This window comes from Dipodomys ordii, unplaced genomic scaffold (assembly GCF_000151885.1).
Source record: "Dipodomys ordii isolate 6190 unplaced genomic scaffold, Dord_2.0 Scaffold17, whole genome shotgun sequence".
In the NCBI taxonomy this organism is placed as follows: domain Eukaryota; kingdom Metazoa; phylum Chordata; class Mammalia; order Rodentia; family Heteromyidae; genus Dipodomys; species Dipodomys ordii.
The window spans coordinates 21334289-21352155 of record NW_012267233.1 but is presented as its reverse complement, the minus strand read 5'-3'; the positions used below and the strand labels follow the sequence as shown (position 1 = coordinate 21352155).

At 35.4% G+C, this 17867-nt stretch overlaps 1 protein-coding gene across 1 annotated transcript in view; it reads right to left on the bottom strand.

Annotated features, from left to right (window-relative positions):
- Positions 1–17867, bottom strand: part of Cngb3 (cyclic nucleotide gated channel beta 3) — a 147682-nt gene that overhangs the window by 124030 nt on the left and 5785 nt on the right. Inside the window, exons 2-4 of the mRNA XM_013012407.1 lie at positions 13181–13266; positions 11806–11943; positions 6236–6514 (exon numbers count right to left, since the gene is read on the bottom strand). Of these exons, the coding sequence (XP_012867861.1) occupies positions 6236–6514; positions 11806–11943; positions 13181–13266 (503 nt within the window). The remainder of the gene's footprint in view (positions 1–6235; positions 6515–11805; positions 11944–13180; positions 13267–17867) is intronic.

Sequence of the window (17867 nt, the reverse complement as noted above, 5' to 3'; positions counted from 1 at the left end):
GGGATGGTAGGGGAAAAACAAAGGAGGAGGCAACAATGCTCAATAGGAATTGTACTCATTACCTTACTCATGTGACTCTAACCCCTCTGTACAATACATTTATGATAGGGCTGGGAAGTTGGCTCAGTGGTAGAGCGCTTGCCTTGCATGCCTGAGGCCCTGGGTTTGATTCCTCAGCACCACATAAGCAGAAAAAGCTGTAAGTGGCACTGTGGCTCAAGTGGTAGAGCACAAGCCTTGAGCTGAAGAGCTGAGGGACAGCGCCCAGGCCCCACAACCCGACCCAAAAAAAAAAAAAACAAAATGGGAAGACCATTACTCTCTCTCTCTCTCTCTCTCTCTCTCTCTATGTATATGTGTGTGTATATATATATATATATATATATATAATGACACTAAAAATTTAACATTTGTTGAGACCTACTTTACATTCAAGAAAACTAGTTTTCCATCCTAGATGATTTAGTTTTTGTTGTAGTAGAGGTTGAACCAGTCTGGCTGGTTTAAAGATCTTAATTTTCTTATTAAGTTTTATTAGGATATAATTAGGATAGAGCTACTTATGTTGACCTTCATGCTTTCTGAAAATCTTGAAAGGGATTTATTTCTTGAGCTGTTTAGTAATTTTTTACTGTAAACTCATGTTCATTGGAACTTACTCTGTGGAGACACTGGGCTCTCAAATTGAGTCATTTAAAATATTTTGTTTTATAAGAATAGATAAAAATTACCCAGAGTAAGTAGTAATTCTTAGAATTTTGTATCACTAGCAATTATCTTCTATTTATACAGCCATTGGAATATGGTTTCATATTTTAGCTAGTATTTGAAATTATAGTTTCTCCAAACTTTCTACCAATATTGTTTTTCTTTTTTTATTGTGAAAATACTGTACAGAGGGGTTACCAATATTTTACCTTTCATCTTTTCATAAATGTAAGTTAGCAATCATTATTACAAATAAATTGATAATCTGTTGTTTGAAGTGTTTTGTTGCTTACTTACATAAGAAACATTTAATGATGCATATTTCTCATTATGCATCTTACAAACCTAATAAATATATATCTGCTTTCCCTTTTTTAGTACATGATTACAAATAGTCAAAATAAAAATTACTTTTTGTTTTTGTAAACGTGATCACTGACATGCCTATTCTTCTTCAACTAGCAAGTCACATATGGTCTTTTAAGCATCTTTCCTGCAGTGATTTTTGCTTTTTTTCTGGTGAAGGGACAATAAACATCAGTGTTTATGAGTGCTGATAAGATTCTGAAATCTCTTCTACTCTCATTGTTCCTGCTGTGAAATGATTGCCTATTTTAAAACCACCCAAATAGAGACTGATTGCTATTGGGAACAAAGCAGACTATACATAGATCTAACCTTCCTTCTCAGCATTGTGAATGCAATGGTGATGTGTGTGTTCACAGTACTGTGAGCTCTGTCTTGGCTCTAACCTCCTAGTCAGAGGCTGAGCATTCTACTCACAGCTTGTTTCTCATTGAACCACTTAACTTCTTAGCCATTCCACTGTCTCCTTTACCAGACATACTTATTTGACATTTCCAAGCAAAACATATCTTCTTTTGCTTAACATTCATTAGTGTCCATCAAAATAATATCTTTTTATATTAAAAAATAAGATTGTGCTGGGATAGGATGCCAGAGCAGGAATTTTCTTGGTCATGGATTGATGGCATTAGTGGGCCTTTGCAGGGACGAATCCCATGTCTTTCAGAAGCTAAATGATTCACTTGACAAGATAACAAGTTGTTGTTGTTTTGTTTGTTTGTTTGAAGAAAACTCAGTGAATTTCTTTTCTCAGATGGACAATTGAGAGAATGTTGTGAAAGGATAAAAAAAGAAAAGAAGAATGAAAGCTAGTTTAATACAAATAGATTTCCATCAGAAAAGTGGACATGTAATATTGGATATCTTAAAAAAATCTTCCTTGTCTGATGTGTATTTCAGATGAATGTTATTACTGTGTTATGGATAAGAAATTACTTTACAATCTTACTGAGGACTGGGTTAAAAAGTCACAGAAGTGATTTTGCTTTGTGAAATTTCTATATAACAAGTCAAATTTTGTCCACTTCTTTTTGTGTTTTTATAAACAGCTAAGTAGATCTATACTGCTTAAAGATATACACATATTTTCATCTTATAATATTTGAGGCAAGAGTCAAGGGAGCATTGTATAACGTCAGTGCTCAATTGTGTTAATAGTTAACATTAGATTCTGTTGCATGATGTTCATTTTTCTGTAAGGACAAGAATGCAGAAGTCCCAGGTTGAAATTTTTGTGGGTTCACTGAAGCCAGAAGGATATGAAATGGCAAGAAGACACTGTACTTGACATCATAAAACCAAGAACTATAGTTTCAATATCTGGTTTTGGCAGTAATGGGTTTGAACTCAGGGCCTTACCTTTACTAGGTAGGTATGCTATCACTGAACAATCCCTTTAGCCCTGTTTTGATTTCTTTATGTACATAATGAAACTAAGTGCAGTAATTACTCTTCTGTGCCATGCTGACTGGGTCACAGGGCTCAATGACACTTCTAAAAGTGTTTTTGTAGTGTGTTGGATGAAATTAACATCTAAATCAGAGGACTGAGTAAAAAGATTGCCTTTTCTTATGTGAATGGTCTAATCCAATTAGTCACTGCACAGAACAAAAAGTGTTATCCTCCATAAGAGATTCCGGCCTGACTTTTCCAGCTTCTTGAATTTTCATGTCCTTACACAGGGAAATGAAACATGTACTCCTTCTGAGTCTTGAACCAGGAACTTGTACTGTCAGTGCTACTTGTTCTCAGACTTGGTCTTGAGCCATCAGCTCTCTTGGGTTCTCCAATTTGTATACTGGGAATCTTGAGACTTTTCTGTCTCTAAAATTTCAGGAGCTAATTCTTAATCATAAATTTCTTTATATATACATCCACATATAGGTGTGTATGTATATATCTCTTATTGCTTGTATTTCTCTGGGGATTCCAGCCTGATGCAGACATAGTGTTTATGCATTTGTATGTTCCTCATGGTGTCTACTCTGTCTTCTAAGCTAAACAGAAACTAAAGATATAAGCAAAAGATCCTACTGCCTTGATTACTCAGAGATAGTCATAACCACAGCATACATCTTCCCTATACTAACTAACCAGCATAGACACATTAACCCTGATTTGGCCCAGGGCTTAGATCAGAGGGTAAAGTAAATGCACTAAGAATAAGAAACCTACTTTTAATTTTTATTTAGTAACAATTGTAAACATTCAGAATTTAAAAGTTAAGGCAGGGCTGGGTCTGGTGGTGCAAGTTTATAATGTCGGGTACAAAGGAAGAATAGCTGAAATCGTCTCATAAGGCCAGCTTCAGGAGAAAAATATAAGATCTTATCCAGAAAAGTAACCAAAGTGAAAAATGGTTGGGGGCATGGCTCAAATGGCATAACACCTGCCTTGTGAGCATGAGACTCTGAGTGTAAACCTTAGAATTACCAGAATAAAAATTGAGGCAAGAGCTGATCAAAATCTTGGTTATGATCTATATTTACTATCTATAATCAATCAAATCACATATTTATAATATATATATATATTTTAAGGAGGAGGAAGAGTTCCTTCAAATTTGACTTTGAATATGCTACTTTTTATTAACTCTAAGTACTAACATCTTTACACATTAAAAGTATTGTTAAATAGCCCTTCTGTAGAGTTATTTTATCTTTGAAATTATCTAATCACATGTAATCACTGGTCTAGGATTCTAGATGCATTGGCAATGGTAGCTATGAAATCAATACAGAAAGTTCTGGTAAGTACTACATGGCATTGGACGATTTAGATTATTTTTAGTCAAAGGTGATATTGGAACTTCCGGTACCCACTTTTAAGTTGCCCCTTTAGTGTAAGTGGGTTTTACTCCATCCTGGATAAAGGTATGAATATCTGGCTAAGTACAAAGTACAAACTTGAAGCTAACTTGGGCTTGTCAAGGAATTTTTAAGCTGCTCTCTTGCAGGAAAAAAATATCTTAGGAAGGCATCAGAAAGTGATCTTAGTTTCAACCATTTTGCCAACTCAGGATAGAAATAGGTGATGAAAATCAAGTCAGAAGAAGGGCAAGGAATGAAGCCTTGAGAGTCTAAAGTTGTTTACTCATGGTCTTCATGATGTGATATGTTTCCTCTTGTCCAGGGTTCTGAATAAGAATGGGGAGTCTTGGGTCCAATTTACATCCTACTAACTCTTCTTGAATATGTTATGTGGCTGTAAATATTTAGAAATATTAGAGAAATCCAGTATGCTGGTATTCACTAAGTTTATGAATACTTGTTGAATGAGTAGTCCATGCCAGACATTGAGGTAGGGGACTGGGGCTAGTAATCACCAACAAACTGACATCAATAGCCCTTGTCGTAAGAAAGTACATAGCTGATTGGAAGAGACTGAGGGACAGTGACATAAATTGCAATTCAAAGTTAGTATCACTTCTGATATTACCTAGTTAGGAGAAACCAGGGAAAGTCTTCCAAAGAGGCAATGGTCAGACTGAATTTGGAAAAGTGAGATGGGGTTAACTTGTGGTAGTAGAGAAATAGAGAATTGAAGAGCAGAAGAAACAATATATTACAAAGCCTGTGGCAGAAGGGAAGAGACTGAAATGGGATAGCATGGCTGGAGCAGAGAGGAGAGAAGGTAGATTCAGAGTTGTGTGCAGGGACAGAACAAAGTAAAATCAGGAAGGAGGCAGACCAAGCAATTCCTTATCTGTCAAGTCCAGGAGGAATTTTGGGTTTGGGAGCTATATGTACTCATTGACCTACTTTCTGGGTAATGGAAAGTTTTCCATTTTCACATTTCAGAGGACTAAGAGTACTATATTAGAACATATATTAACAGGAATATCTCCCCTCAAATACTAGTTCTGGATTCAATGTCAGTCTTTTGAAAAGTGATTAGCACCACTTTCTTTTTGCAAAAACTTAAAATGTAGTTACATAAATGTTAGAAGGTTAAAGGGTTGATGAAAAGGGTGTGTATTGGTGAGAGAAAGGGAAAGTTCCACTTAGGAATTCAGTCGAATCTTATCTGAGCTGACCCTATTACTACAAGCAAACTAATTAACCTCTGTATGCTTTGCTTGCTTATCTGTGCTGGGAAGATAAGGATGAGCAGCTAATAGAAGTGCAAATCATTCTGTAAACACCAACAATTATATAAATCATATAAATAATTACTTATCCTGGGGTAAGAGTCTAGTCCTTACCTCAGAGTTTAGGCATCATCTCTGTGCCTAAATGATATGCCAGGTCTTATTTTTGTCAAGTAGTATTTTCTTAGGGTTTTGAGCTTGTGTTTATTTTCTTATGCAGACATAAGAAAATACTGATTCTACTGCCGATTGCTCAGTCAGCTGCATCCTGTGCCCCAGATCATCATGGAAATGCCTACTGACAGGAAATGCTTTGGGAATGTAAAACTACTACTAGGGAAGGAAAGTGGGGGTAGGGTGGGGTGGGATGAGGAAAGATGTACTTTTGATTTATTAAATGGCAAGCCTTCCTTCTTAAACATAAAAAGATGTTTTCATTGTTTCATAAGCTGATTGCAATGATCTGATTCAAGTTGGATCCACAGGCACATAACAAAATGAAGGCCCTCCTAGCTGTGTATTATTGTGGCTTTGTAGAGTCACATTTAATTGACATCACTTGGCGATATTTCCAATTATTTTGGGAGAAGTATTTATAAAGCTGTGTTCCTTCAGTGGCATAAAGATTGCCTGTTTCTGTAATTATCTTTGGTTTTCATGCTGCTCTTTCCTTAGCAGCTGAAAGGAAATCATAATCAATCTTCTGGAACAATAAAATATTTACAAAATTGAAATAGAAATTTCTTTCTTTTGGAAGTACGTACCTAGTAAACATGTGGGCTGTTTCCCATGATGATATAGTGACTCAGATTTGTTATTATGATGCTTTTGTGGGTGTGATTTTGGCTTCTAGCCAAAATGGCTGCCTGGAGCTTTTAGTGGCCATAGCTGGCTGGTAAAGCACAATGACTTGCTAGACAGAACTAACCTATAAGTTCTGGTTGAGTTCCTTTGGGTTATACAACTATTGTAGCTCCTTTACCCTTTTACTGAACCAAAGAGGGAAATAGGTGTTTGCATTTTCTTTGTGCGCTACAGCCAATACATGTTGTGTTTTTATAAAACTCTCACCTGATTGAGTTTTCTTGCTCAGTTTCCATTTCCTTCCACTCGGACACTGTCCCAGTTTGTCCTGCTGGACTTTGAAGGTCAGGCTTTGTGGCTGAATCTCTGAAGGATTTTTTCTCGTTTGATCCATCTATGGCAAGGAAAAAGTATATGGAAGAATGTGCAGCATTCTCCACACAGTTGTATTTGGTATAAGCTATGAAGATGTTGTCAGGCAGACCTCCTGAGGAATTCCTCTTAGCACGGTAGGGCCTGACCCAGGAGGAGTTAACCTGGAAACACCTTAAGGTCAATGTAAACAATCCTTAAAGTGGGTTATAACATAAAATGTGTACACGATACATTTCTTTTTGATATTAGCAAAGCTTATTCCTTCAAAAAAGCATTTCCTCCACATTTTTATTAGCATGAATTAGTATACAAGGGGTTTCATTTTGACAGAACCCTGAATGCACACAATGTACCTCCATCAGACCCACCCTCCCTCATTTCCTCCTCCAGAAGCCAATCTCAACAGGCTTTTATTGGTCTATTTTCATACATCTTTGATTTTCCTAAACTATGCATAATTCTAAAATTGATGCATCATAAAGTTCATTAAAGGAAAATAGGCAGAAATTATCTTGATGGCATTGCTTTAAATTGACATTCTGACTTTTTAATGAAATCAAATCTTTTGATTTGATTATCTTTTGCTATCACATCTTTTCTAAAGAAATAACATGATTTAGTATATACTAGCTTCATTTTCAGTTCAGAAATTAAAATTTTCTCATCAAACCTACAAATATTTCCAATTATTATTAAAATGATAATTTACCCAGGAAAGAATAAATTCACTGGTAAATATTTTGATTATGTAGAAATTTTTAATTAAAGAAAATTACATAATATTAAAAGAAAATGGAAAAGGGAAAAAGAAAAGAGTAATTCTAATGGTTATTCATTTCCCACAGTTTCTAATTAATTTTTAATTAGATGTAGTATACTTAGAAAAACAAATCTGAACACATTAATAATCCATCATATTGTGCTCTAGTACATTATACTTTAAAAATTTAAGCAAATTCAGAATTGAAACTTGAATTTTCCAAATTGGTAAATCAGGGGACAATCACTTAAAAAATGTCATCACAAAACTCTTTAATATAGACTTTTTAGTGATTACACGTTTAAAAGTTTATGAACAAAAAGCTTAAATCCTTGAATTTCCCTTTATTTTGAAATTACATAGCATTTTTGTCTATAAAATAGAAAACATGACTAAAAAGGGAAAACTCCTGAAGCTCTCCTACTTATTTTAAGTATACAAAGTAGCCTTTAGTAGTATCACTGTATCTTTGAAGTGTGTAAGGGCTTCTTATGCACTTCAAAGATACGTTGAAATGTCACAAAGGGAATATATTCTTACCTGCAGGATAGGGTTCTTTCTATACAGGCACATGTGGCCCATTATTGAGCTTATCACTATCCAATAGCTTTTAGAGTAAGAAACTATCTTTTTAATAAAATATTTTTTACTAAGAAATGTTTGATATATAAGAGAACAATCTATGCTTTTCTTGTGTGTGGATCACACCATGTTTTCCCATTTCCCTTTAGCCAAAATAGAAAGGAAGAAGGAAGGAAGGGAGAAGAGAAGGAAGGCAAAAAAGAAAGAAGAAAGGAATGAAAGAAAGAAGGAAAATAATTCACGTTGGCAGCCTATCCTGTTCTCCCCTACCCACAACCACTTTGGAAAGTAGTATGGAGGTTCCTCAAAAGACTCCACACAGAGTTCCCCTATGACCCAGCAATCCCACTTCTGAGCATTTAACCCAATGATCCAAAACAAAGCCATACTAAAGCTACCAGCACAACTATGTTTATTGCAGCATTATTTAGCATAGCTAAGATATGGAACCAACCCAGATGCCCCTCAATAGATGAATGGATAAAGAAAAGGTGATATATATATATACACACACACACACACATATATATATATATATATATATATATATATATATATATATGTCTCCATCAGAAAGAATGATACCTCCCCATTTGTTAGGAAATGGAAAGATTTGGAAAAAGTCATATTAAGTGAAGTAAGCCAGACCCAAAGAAATATAGGTTCCATGTTTTCCCTTATTTGCAATAATTAGTGTATGTCTAGGATAATCTTAGCAGATGAGCAGAAAAACTCTAAAGCTCTGTACATATGACCATATAAGATGATGCTAAGTGAAATGAACCCCAAGATATAGACACAAGAAGTTTTTCTTTGTTGTTGTTGTTTTTAATATACTATGTGAGTTTTTGTTTCTTTTGTATGTTCTTCCCCCTATGGTATATCCCCTGTTGTCACTGTGTTTGATTTTGGTACCCTGCATCTTGTATATACATTTATCTAATTAGGGGAGGGGAAGGGGAATAATAAAATGCTGAAACAAGGACACAAGATGACCCACTGCAACACTGATACTCACAAGACACTATGATGGAAATGAACCTTACAACTTGGGGGGGGAGGGGGGGACGGGGGCGGGGGAGTGGAGGAGGTAGGGGAGGGAAGGGATAGTGGGAGAAAAACAAAGGAGGGGGTATCAATGTCCAACAAGAAATATATTCATCTTACTGATGTAACTGTAACCTTTCTGTACAGCATCTTTACAAAAAATAAAATTAAAAAAATTAACTATGTCTATTCTAGTATCTTAGTCCTCTTTCAGATATATTCACACATTCTTCTAAAATGGTACTACCTCTGTCTTAAAAGGCTAGTAGAAGTCTAGGATATTTAGAAATTAATTCCAGTGTAATTTGAGTTGTAGACAAGCCATTCATCATAAAACAAATCCATAATCACCTGCTGATGAAAAGGACAAACAATCCTCTTCTTGTATTCAAAGTAGAATGACTGTAAAACACAGGAGGTTTAATCCAAAAGGATATCCTCCGATTATAGTTCATCCTACTTGTCTTTTTTTTATCCACACAGCAAATTATTTGTTGGTACAGGTGGTCAGAGTGTGTGCTTTGTTCTCATGAAAGAGAAATTTAAAATACAAGACAAATTTTGCTCTGGCATCTGTATGGAGCTTTGTCAACTGCACATTGAATTTCTTCCTAATTTCACACATGGACAACAGGATTCCCTTTACTGTAGCTGCCCAAATGAATAGTGGAACTCTTCTTTCTGCCAGCATGCTCTCTGCACATTGTGCAGCCACTGCCAGATCTCATCAGCACACTTGGTCAAATTCTGTCCTGGAATGTGTATATACAGCACACAGTGAAATCTGGAATTAAAGAAGGACTCTGTTATGGTTGCTTTTATTGAATGTGTGAGATTGAGTACTATTGGGTTTGCCCTCTGCACACCTGGCTAAGTCTGTCTCCATGTCGGCCACATCTCACACTGGGCCTGGGTTATGCACTTCCAATCTGCTTAGCCCTTGTAGCAGTGTAACATGGAGACCAAAGCAGGTGTGAAACATCTGCCTGCCTCTTCGAGTGAGGAAATAAGTGATGTGGAAATGCATTAACCTTTTATATTTTTTCATCAGAAGCATTAAGTAAATGCTGCAAAAGGAGAAATACAAAGACAGAAACCTAATTTGGAATAAGGTTGTGAATTAGAAAAATACTCCATTAGCTTTTTTTGATGGATATCAAAAGAAGACATGATAAAATGCTTTTATTGGTTGTAGTGCCCATCCTAGGGGATGATTTTACCTGATTGAATTTCTAATTCCTAGAATACAAAATTTGTTATTGGTATGTCTAAAAACATGAATCTCCTTTTATTAAGAACCAGCAATATCTGAGTAAATACATCCTTGATGAAATTACAGAGATTAAATATGAATACTTTCATTATAAATGTATCATAAATGATACTGTTTTAATCTCAGTAAATAAGTATGTAGGTAAGGTAATGATTAAATAAGGTAATGATTAGAACAGTCTTAAGAAGTTTATCATTACTAGGCTAGGGGAATAGCTCAAGTGGTAGAGCTCCTGCCTGGAAGGTTTGAGTTCAAACCCTGTTACTGCAAAATATCAAAAATAAAATAAAAATAAAACAAAAACTTCTATCTCCAAGTGGTATAATATTTGTATAGCATCCATGATTTTATTTTTGTTTCAGTTTGTAGTCATTTTCATCATTGCTAGATAAAGTACTTAGAAAAAATAATTGTGAAACTCTGATCAAACCAAAATTATATTGTGTGTTTGTAGATTATTAAGATGACAGAGCAAGTTACCAAACATTATAGTAATATACATAAAATAGAATCTGAAAAAATGCCCTAAAATGTTACTTGCAAGAATGAAAAATATGTGTACAATCTAATAGATTGTACAAAAATCCAGAGGAAGGCTAAACATTCTGGAAACTATACTATATAACGAAAGGTTTTCTGGTTCTTAACATTTTGAAGATTAACCTGTGACCTAACGACAATTTTAAATTCGTCAAGGGACTGTATATATCTCTATATATCTTATATCGCAGAAGACAAAGTAGAACCTGTTAATGGAATTTACAAAATAAGTAAGTCAAACACCCAAACAGTCTAATAACTCATCTGTCAGCAAAACTTATAAGCCAGCAAGAGAGCCTCCTTGGCTGGAGGTGTTCTAGAAAAAGCTGGAGACTTCTAAGGAAGAAGAATAGAATGGCTCAGAGCTTAGGTGTCCTTTACTCAATGTTAAATTCTTAAAGGGTTATTTAGGAAGATTTTTTTAATTCAATATACATCATTTTGAATATAGAAATGAACAAATGAACAAATGTAAAGAATATATATCCATCAAAGTAAGATTTGTCATTATGTCAGGCTTGTGGGCCTTGTCCTGTCCAATGCCACTCTTGGTTTCAGGGACCTGCCTGTTGAGAATAATTCATCTAGAAAACACACTTACATCTTAAGACATGTGGTGAGTTGGCAGCACTGGTACTGAATAAAGAACTCCAGTCCTCACATCACTAATTCTCTCAGTGATTCTGCTTAAGTTGTTTTCTATAACAGTTCCTCATCCATAAAATAAGAAATGCTTTTGTCATGAGGATTTCTGTAGGGGTGAGATCAAGACCCCATTTAGAAAAATGTAACAGAAATATAAAATGCTATACCAGCCAGACCTGGTAAACAGACAACTTATCTTTAAAAAAATGTTTATTAACTCAGATCTGCCCAGCACTATTACCTGATTATATGTGGGACATGCAATGATTCCATTTACTCAATAATGTCCAGAGAGCAGGAAAATATGATGTGATTTCCCTTACTTCAGAAGTATTCTTTAGCAGAAAGAAGCTGAAAAGCAGAGTTTAATTGAATTATGCAAATTTGTTCAAATCAAGCAAATGGAAAAAAAAGAACTAAAAAAATATTCTATCCATGTGGTTTGAATCTCTTAAGGTCTCAGTATAAAAAAGTATTAGCAGTAATTTTGTCACTCAGTCTGGTCTTCCATTAGATATTAAAATAAAATGTTTTGTGTGTTTAGCTTCTCCTCTTTGTTGATAGACTTAAGCATTTAGAGTGAGGCCATTGTCTTCATTAGGAAGGTGTGGTTACTGATGGAGCGCATAAATGGACATCCGACCTAGACCAGCGTGGCCTAAGGGTTGTTTGAGGGCAGCAGGAAGAGCTCTCTGCCCATGGGAACAGTGGCTGCTATCTGTGTTAGGCAGATGATTCTCCCTGGAATTGACACTGGAAAATGAGTAAATGGGAATGAGCATGGTGCACAGTAGACCTGCCGAGAAAACACAGTGGTCATGGGAAATGAAGCTGTATTCACTGTGAGGGAGAGGCAGAGAAAGCAATTAGCTCTTAGGCTGCCTCTGTCCTGAATCTCTTTTCAGTTCCAGTTTTTCACAGGTTTCTCACAATGAGCTCCTGCCACCACTGAAGACGGCCTGGTTATGCCCTATCTCTGGCCAAATTGGCACAGTTGGGAATTTTCTTCATCATTTCCAACTAGAGAGTACATCCTTATTTGTTCTTTTGTCCTATACTAAGTTTTCACACATTTCACATGCTGTCTATTCATTTCTCATTTTTCTATCATCCCATCAAACATTGTTTTGAAAATATAATTCTCAATAAATATATGACTAGTTATGATTAGATGAAACAAACTTTTGAGCAGTTTTGACAAAAAAATTGGGTGAATATAACTGTTAGTATAGGAAGTGGACTATATTACTAAAATTAGTCATTGTAGTACCTCCCATGCCTGCCAAACTTGTTGGTCATACAAATAATATAGGCGTACCTCATTAAGTCTTAAAAGTTTCAGTAGCGTCTGCTTATTTTTCTATTCCACATAGATCAAATTAGATTTCATCTGCAAATTGTTAACGCCACGGACTGAAAACAGGTTTTCTCCTTAAATAAGCCACCATTGCCTTCCTGCTTTTCTGCCCTCTCCTTTCTTTTAAATTAATAGTGTTTGTTTGTTTATTTATTTACTTTTAAAGTAGGTTTTCAGTCTTCTGGACTGCGGTCCAAAATGAGAGTTGTTTGATCCACAAGCTATGCCAGTTTATATCAATGATTGGGGCAGAGATGAGGCCTAGGACACCTCTGTAGACCTGGAAATGAACTAGACGTGGAGCCTAGAGACTTTCCCAATAGAAAGCTAGTTGACACAGGTGGCTCAGAGAGGCCACTTCACTTCTATCACATTAGTAAATCCATCTCAGATAGATTTCATGAATAAACAGGAAAGAAAGAGTAAGTGGATAACTCCAGATGATAGCTAGTCTAGAATATTATTCATCATGTGTGTAACCAACACTGTGTCTTTGCCATGTGGTAATTACAGGCCACAGAATGATCTGATAAAATTGGACAAAAATTCATCTTGTTTCTTAATTATTAAGAAAGGAAATAGCTAAATAGTAAAAAAATAGTGGATAAGCCCCCAGTTAAAATTTGTGTTTACAGTCCCTGTAGATAGGATTGAATGCCTGACTGCTGTTGGCTCTCATCTTCATACAGCAGCAACTGACTACCAGAGCGGCCCCTGGTCTATTTAGACAAAGTACATGTGACTGTTCCTTATTGTATTCATATATCTTCGGTCACTACACAATTTACCAACCTCAATGCTAAATTCTTCCCATGGATAATCTAACTGAGTTTCATTCAAAATCTAGCAATGGTGATATTATCTTTATTTTACACACAAGCAAACTGAGACTTAAAACATGTTCAGTATCTTGACTCAAGGATTAGAAACAGAGTTGTGATTTGAAATGCTCTTCCTAGTGTAATCTGCTACCTTTACTATGATTTTTCATAATTGCTTACAGGGTGAAATAGTTGCTTTTCAAAATTGTTACCTCTTATAAAGTGGGAATATTTTAAAGCAATATATGCTAGACTTCTACAGCTGCTGTAGCAAATCGCCACAAATATAATGGCTTTAAGCAATCCAAAGTTTATTTCCTTTTAGTTCTGGAAGCTGGAGGTTTAAGGGGTTTGAGGACTCTGAAGAGCCCAAGTTCCTTAAAGAGGGTTTAGGAGACCCTCAATCTCTTTGTATTTTTGATTATAGGGCACCTATATGCCTTGGCGTATAATCCTTTCCTCTTCCTCCAGAATGCACTAGTCCAACCTCTATTTCATTTCTCCATTTTCTTCTGCTTTTGATACTCTTTTCTTCCTCTCACAGGGAACCCTCATTACACTGAAGACACCAGGATAATCCACGTTTTTTTCCAATCTAAGATCCCTAATAACGTGAAAACATTTTTTTGTTTTCGTTTTTGCAGGTAGAAAACTAAGTCAAAGTGTTTTGGGGATTATAACATAGTCTGAGTAACCATTATACCGTATAGCATACAGTCTTGTAATAAGTGCAATTTGACCCATTTCCACACAAATAAGGTCACTTTCAGGCATGATAATCCATTATTAAGGTACAAAAATTACTACTGGTACAAAAATATTTGCTTAAAGAAGCATTTGATATAATAGTAGTAGGTAAAAGCCTAAGAGAGATGATCGTAATCAGAAGATGACACTAGTAAGTTATCTTATTGGAATCCAAAATACGTTGCATTCCTCATTTCCATGGCAGATATAAATTAAACCAAGCTCTGCAGAAGATAAGAGTCCTATAATCAGAAATCAGTGTCTGCACATTTTGTGACATTGCACCTGCAAGTTTTGAAGAGTGTAAAAATATCAAGCATATATGAGAAGCTATCTTTGAACACTAATAATTTTGCTTTTTTCAAGACAAGATATCTTAAATATAGCTTAGTTCTATTGAATGTTTTGAAGATATGCACACTCTGCAGATTTAAATGAAACCATTTTTTCCATTTGTACTGCAAAAGCGCCTCTGTTAAATGAAACTTCCACAAAGAGATTTTGCTACCAGCTAAGAAAAATTTTAGCTTACAGGCACACTTTAAAACAAGGATAAGTATAAACTCATTATCCTAAATATGTGTTCCTTGGTTTTATGCTACTGAAGTTGTATTTTTCTGAGTGAAGAACTGCAGATTTGAAATCACTTCTATTACCAAGTACCTCCTGACAAACCAGAATTGTGTATTATCTTGATAATTCTCTGTCCTTTTTTATGACATGCAGAAGGGTCTTCCTTTCCTTTAAAAAATTTGAAGATTGGGGCTGGGAAGATGGCTCAGTGCTAAAGTGCTTGCCTTGCATGCATGAGGCCCTGGGTTCAATTCCTCAGCACCACATAAGCAAAAAGAAAAAAGCCAGAAGTGGTGCTGTGGCTCAAGTGGTAGAGCATTAGCCTTGAGCTGAGGGACAGTGCCCAGGCCCAGAGTTCAGGCCCCACAACCGACAAAAAATAAAAAAAAATGAAGATTGAATTGTCTTCAATTAATGGTTAGAAAATAGCAGATCTTCTATACATCCCTCCTCCCTTCCTCCCTCCCTTCCTTCCTTCCTTCCTTCCTTCCTTCCTTCCTTCCTTCCTTCCTTCCTTCCTACCTTCCTTCCTTCTTCCTCTTGGTATATGATTCATACTATTTGTAGGAGTTTTTTTTTTAAAGTGCATTAAAGAATAAAAAATAAAGCATTATAATTATTTAATGTTTTCCTTTTTCATGAACACTTCAGTCATTAGTACTGCTTCAGTCATCAGTTATGAAATTATTTTATACTTCATTCATGTTGAAAAAGTTTTCATAAACATTCCCCCACCCCAGGTAAGCAAATGCTAATGGCATTTGGAGATAATGATTTCTTCTTCTTGTTGTTTATTTTTGTTTTGTGGTTAAGATGAAAATTCAGAATAAAGTGATGAAAATGTATAGATGTATATAGATTATATATAGAGATATATATCTACAGATATCTATAGATACATAATATTTAGATATCTATAATATTGACTATGTTTTTGTTGTTGTTGCTTGTGGGACAAGTGCTTTCCCTGAGCAATTTGCTCAAGGTTAGTGCTCTAATACTTCAAGCTAGAGCTCCACTTTCTTTTTTTTTTGGTGGTTAATTGAGATGAGAGTCTCACAGACTTTCCTACCCTGGCTGGCTTTGAGCCATGATCCTCATATCTCAGCCTTATGAGTACATAGGATTACAGGCATAAGCCACTAGTACTTGGTGACTAAATATTCTGAATAGTTAAATCTGAATAGTTAAAACTCAGAACTAGTCTTCAAATTAAATGAGTAAATAAATAAACATAAGGAAACTTAAACTGATAATGGACCATCTTATTTCCTTCTTTTAATTTCTTAAATTTGTTATACATCTATCTCTTACATTTTATTTTTTTCTTTTTTATCATTGTCTTTAGGTAGTTGTACAAAGAAGTTATCATTAACAAAGCAATTTATGAATAGAGTACATTTTTAAGTTTAAATTTTATTTAAAGGTGATGCACAGAGGGGTTACGTTACATAAGTAAGGTAATGAGTATATGTCTTTTTGAACACTGTTACCCACTCCCTCATTTTCTCCCATTTCACACCTCCCCCAACTCTTCCCCCCAAGTTGTAAAGTTCATTTCTAGCATAGTATCTCATGGGTATTACTGTGGAATTGGTTCACCCTTTGTACCACTGTTTCTATGATTCTCCTCCCTGTCCCCAAATCACATAAGCTTATATACATGATAAAGGGTATAGAAATTAAAACTAGTGACACCAGGGAATAAACCAAAGGGAAAAATGAAAGGAAAAATAAATAACTGCAAACAGTACAATAAGAAAAATCTAGTTTCCACTTCTTGGAGTTCATTTTGATAAGCATCATTCTATATGGTCATGTACACATAGTTATTGAGCCATTGTTATCCTTTCCTAAAAATATCCTTCTTTGTTTTCAATGCCTGAATGCTTAGAGTGCTGTTTAATTAATCATGCCCAAATGTAATTCTGTCTTTCACTATACATTGGACTAACTTCTGGATTTATAGACATATTCTAGTTATTACAAATGAGGGAAACCATGCAGCCTATGTTTCTTTGGGTCTGGCTTACTTTATTTAATATGATTTTTTTCTGAGTCTTTCCATTTCCTTATGAATGGAACAATGTCATTCTTTCTGATAGAAGCATAGAATTCCATTGTGTGTATATAGCACATTTTCTTGACCCATTCATCCATGGGGGGAAATCTGGGTTGATTGCAAATCTTAGCTATGGTAAATAATGCTGCGATGAACATGGTTGTGCTGGTGGCTTTAGTGCAGGTTGGTTTGTGGTCATTTGGGTAAATGCCCAAGAGTGGGATTGTGAGTCATAAAAAAGCTTTATATTTAGTCTTTTGTTTAAAAATAAGTTTTTTTATTGTGAAAATACTGTATAGAGGGGTTACAATTACATGAGCAAGGTACTGAGTGCATTTCTTATCAAGCATTGTTGCCTCCTCCTTTGTTTTCCTGTTTCCCCTTACCATCCCTGTCTTCCCCTCCTCCCACCAAAGTTGTAAAGTTCATTTTTTGACATAATATCTTGTACATTTAATTGTTGCAATGGGTCCACCTGCATCTCCATTTAAACAATTTGTTTTTTCCCTTCCCCTCCACAAATTATACCAACATCAAATACAGTGGAAACAGGGGTTATACTGTAGGGAGGGACATACAAAACAACAAAGAAATCATCTTATAAATATGTTAGAAACAATTGCAAGAAAGAAAAAAAACATTTGAGTCCTTATCTTGAGGTTCATTTCACCTAGCATCAACTTCTCTGACCGTTTCTGATTGTCTCAGACATATACTAGTTATTGCAAATAAGGGAAACCATGGGACCTATGTTTCTTTGGGCCTGGCTTACTTCACTTAATATAATTTTTTTCAAGTCTTTCCATTTCCTAACAAATGGGGCAATGTCATTCTTTGTGATGGAGGAATAGAATTCCATTGTGCATATAGACCACATTTTCTTGATCCACTCATCTACTGAGGGGCATCTGGGTTGGTTCTATATCTTAGCTATGGTAAACAATGCTACAATCAACATAGTTGGGCTGGGAGCTTTAGTATGGTCTTGTTTGTGATTATTTGGGTAAATGCCCAAAAGTAGGATTGCTGGACCATAGGGGAGCTCTATGTGGAGTCTTTTGAGGAACTTCCATATTACTTTCCAAAGTGGTTGAACAAGTTTACACTCCCACCAACA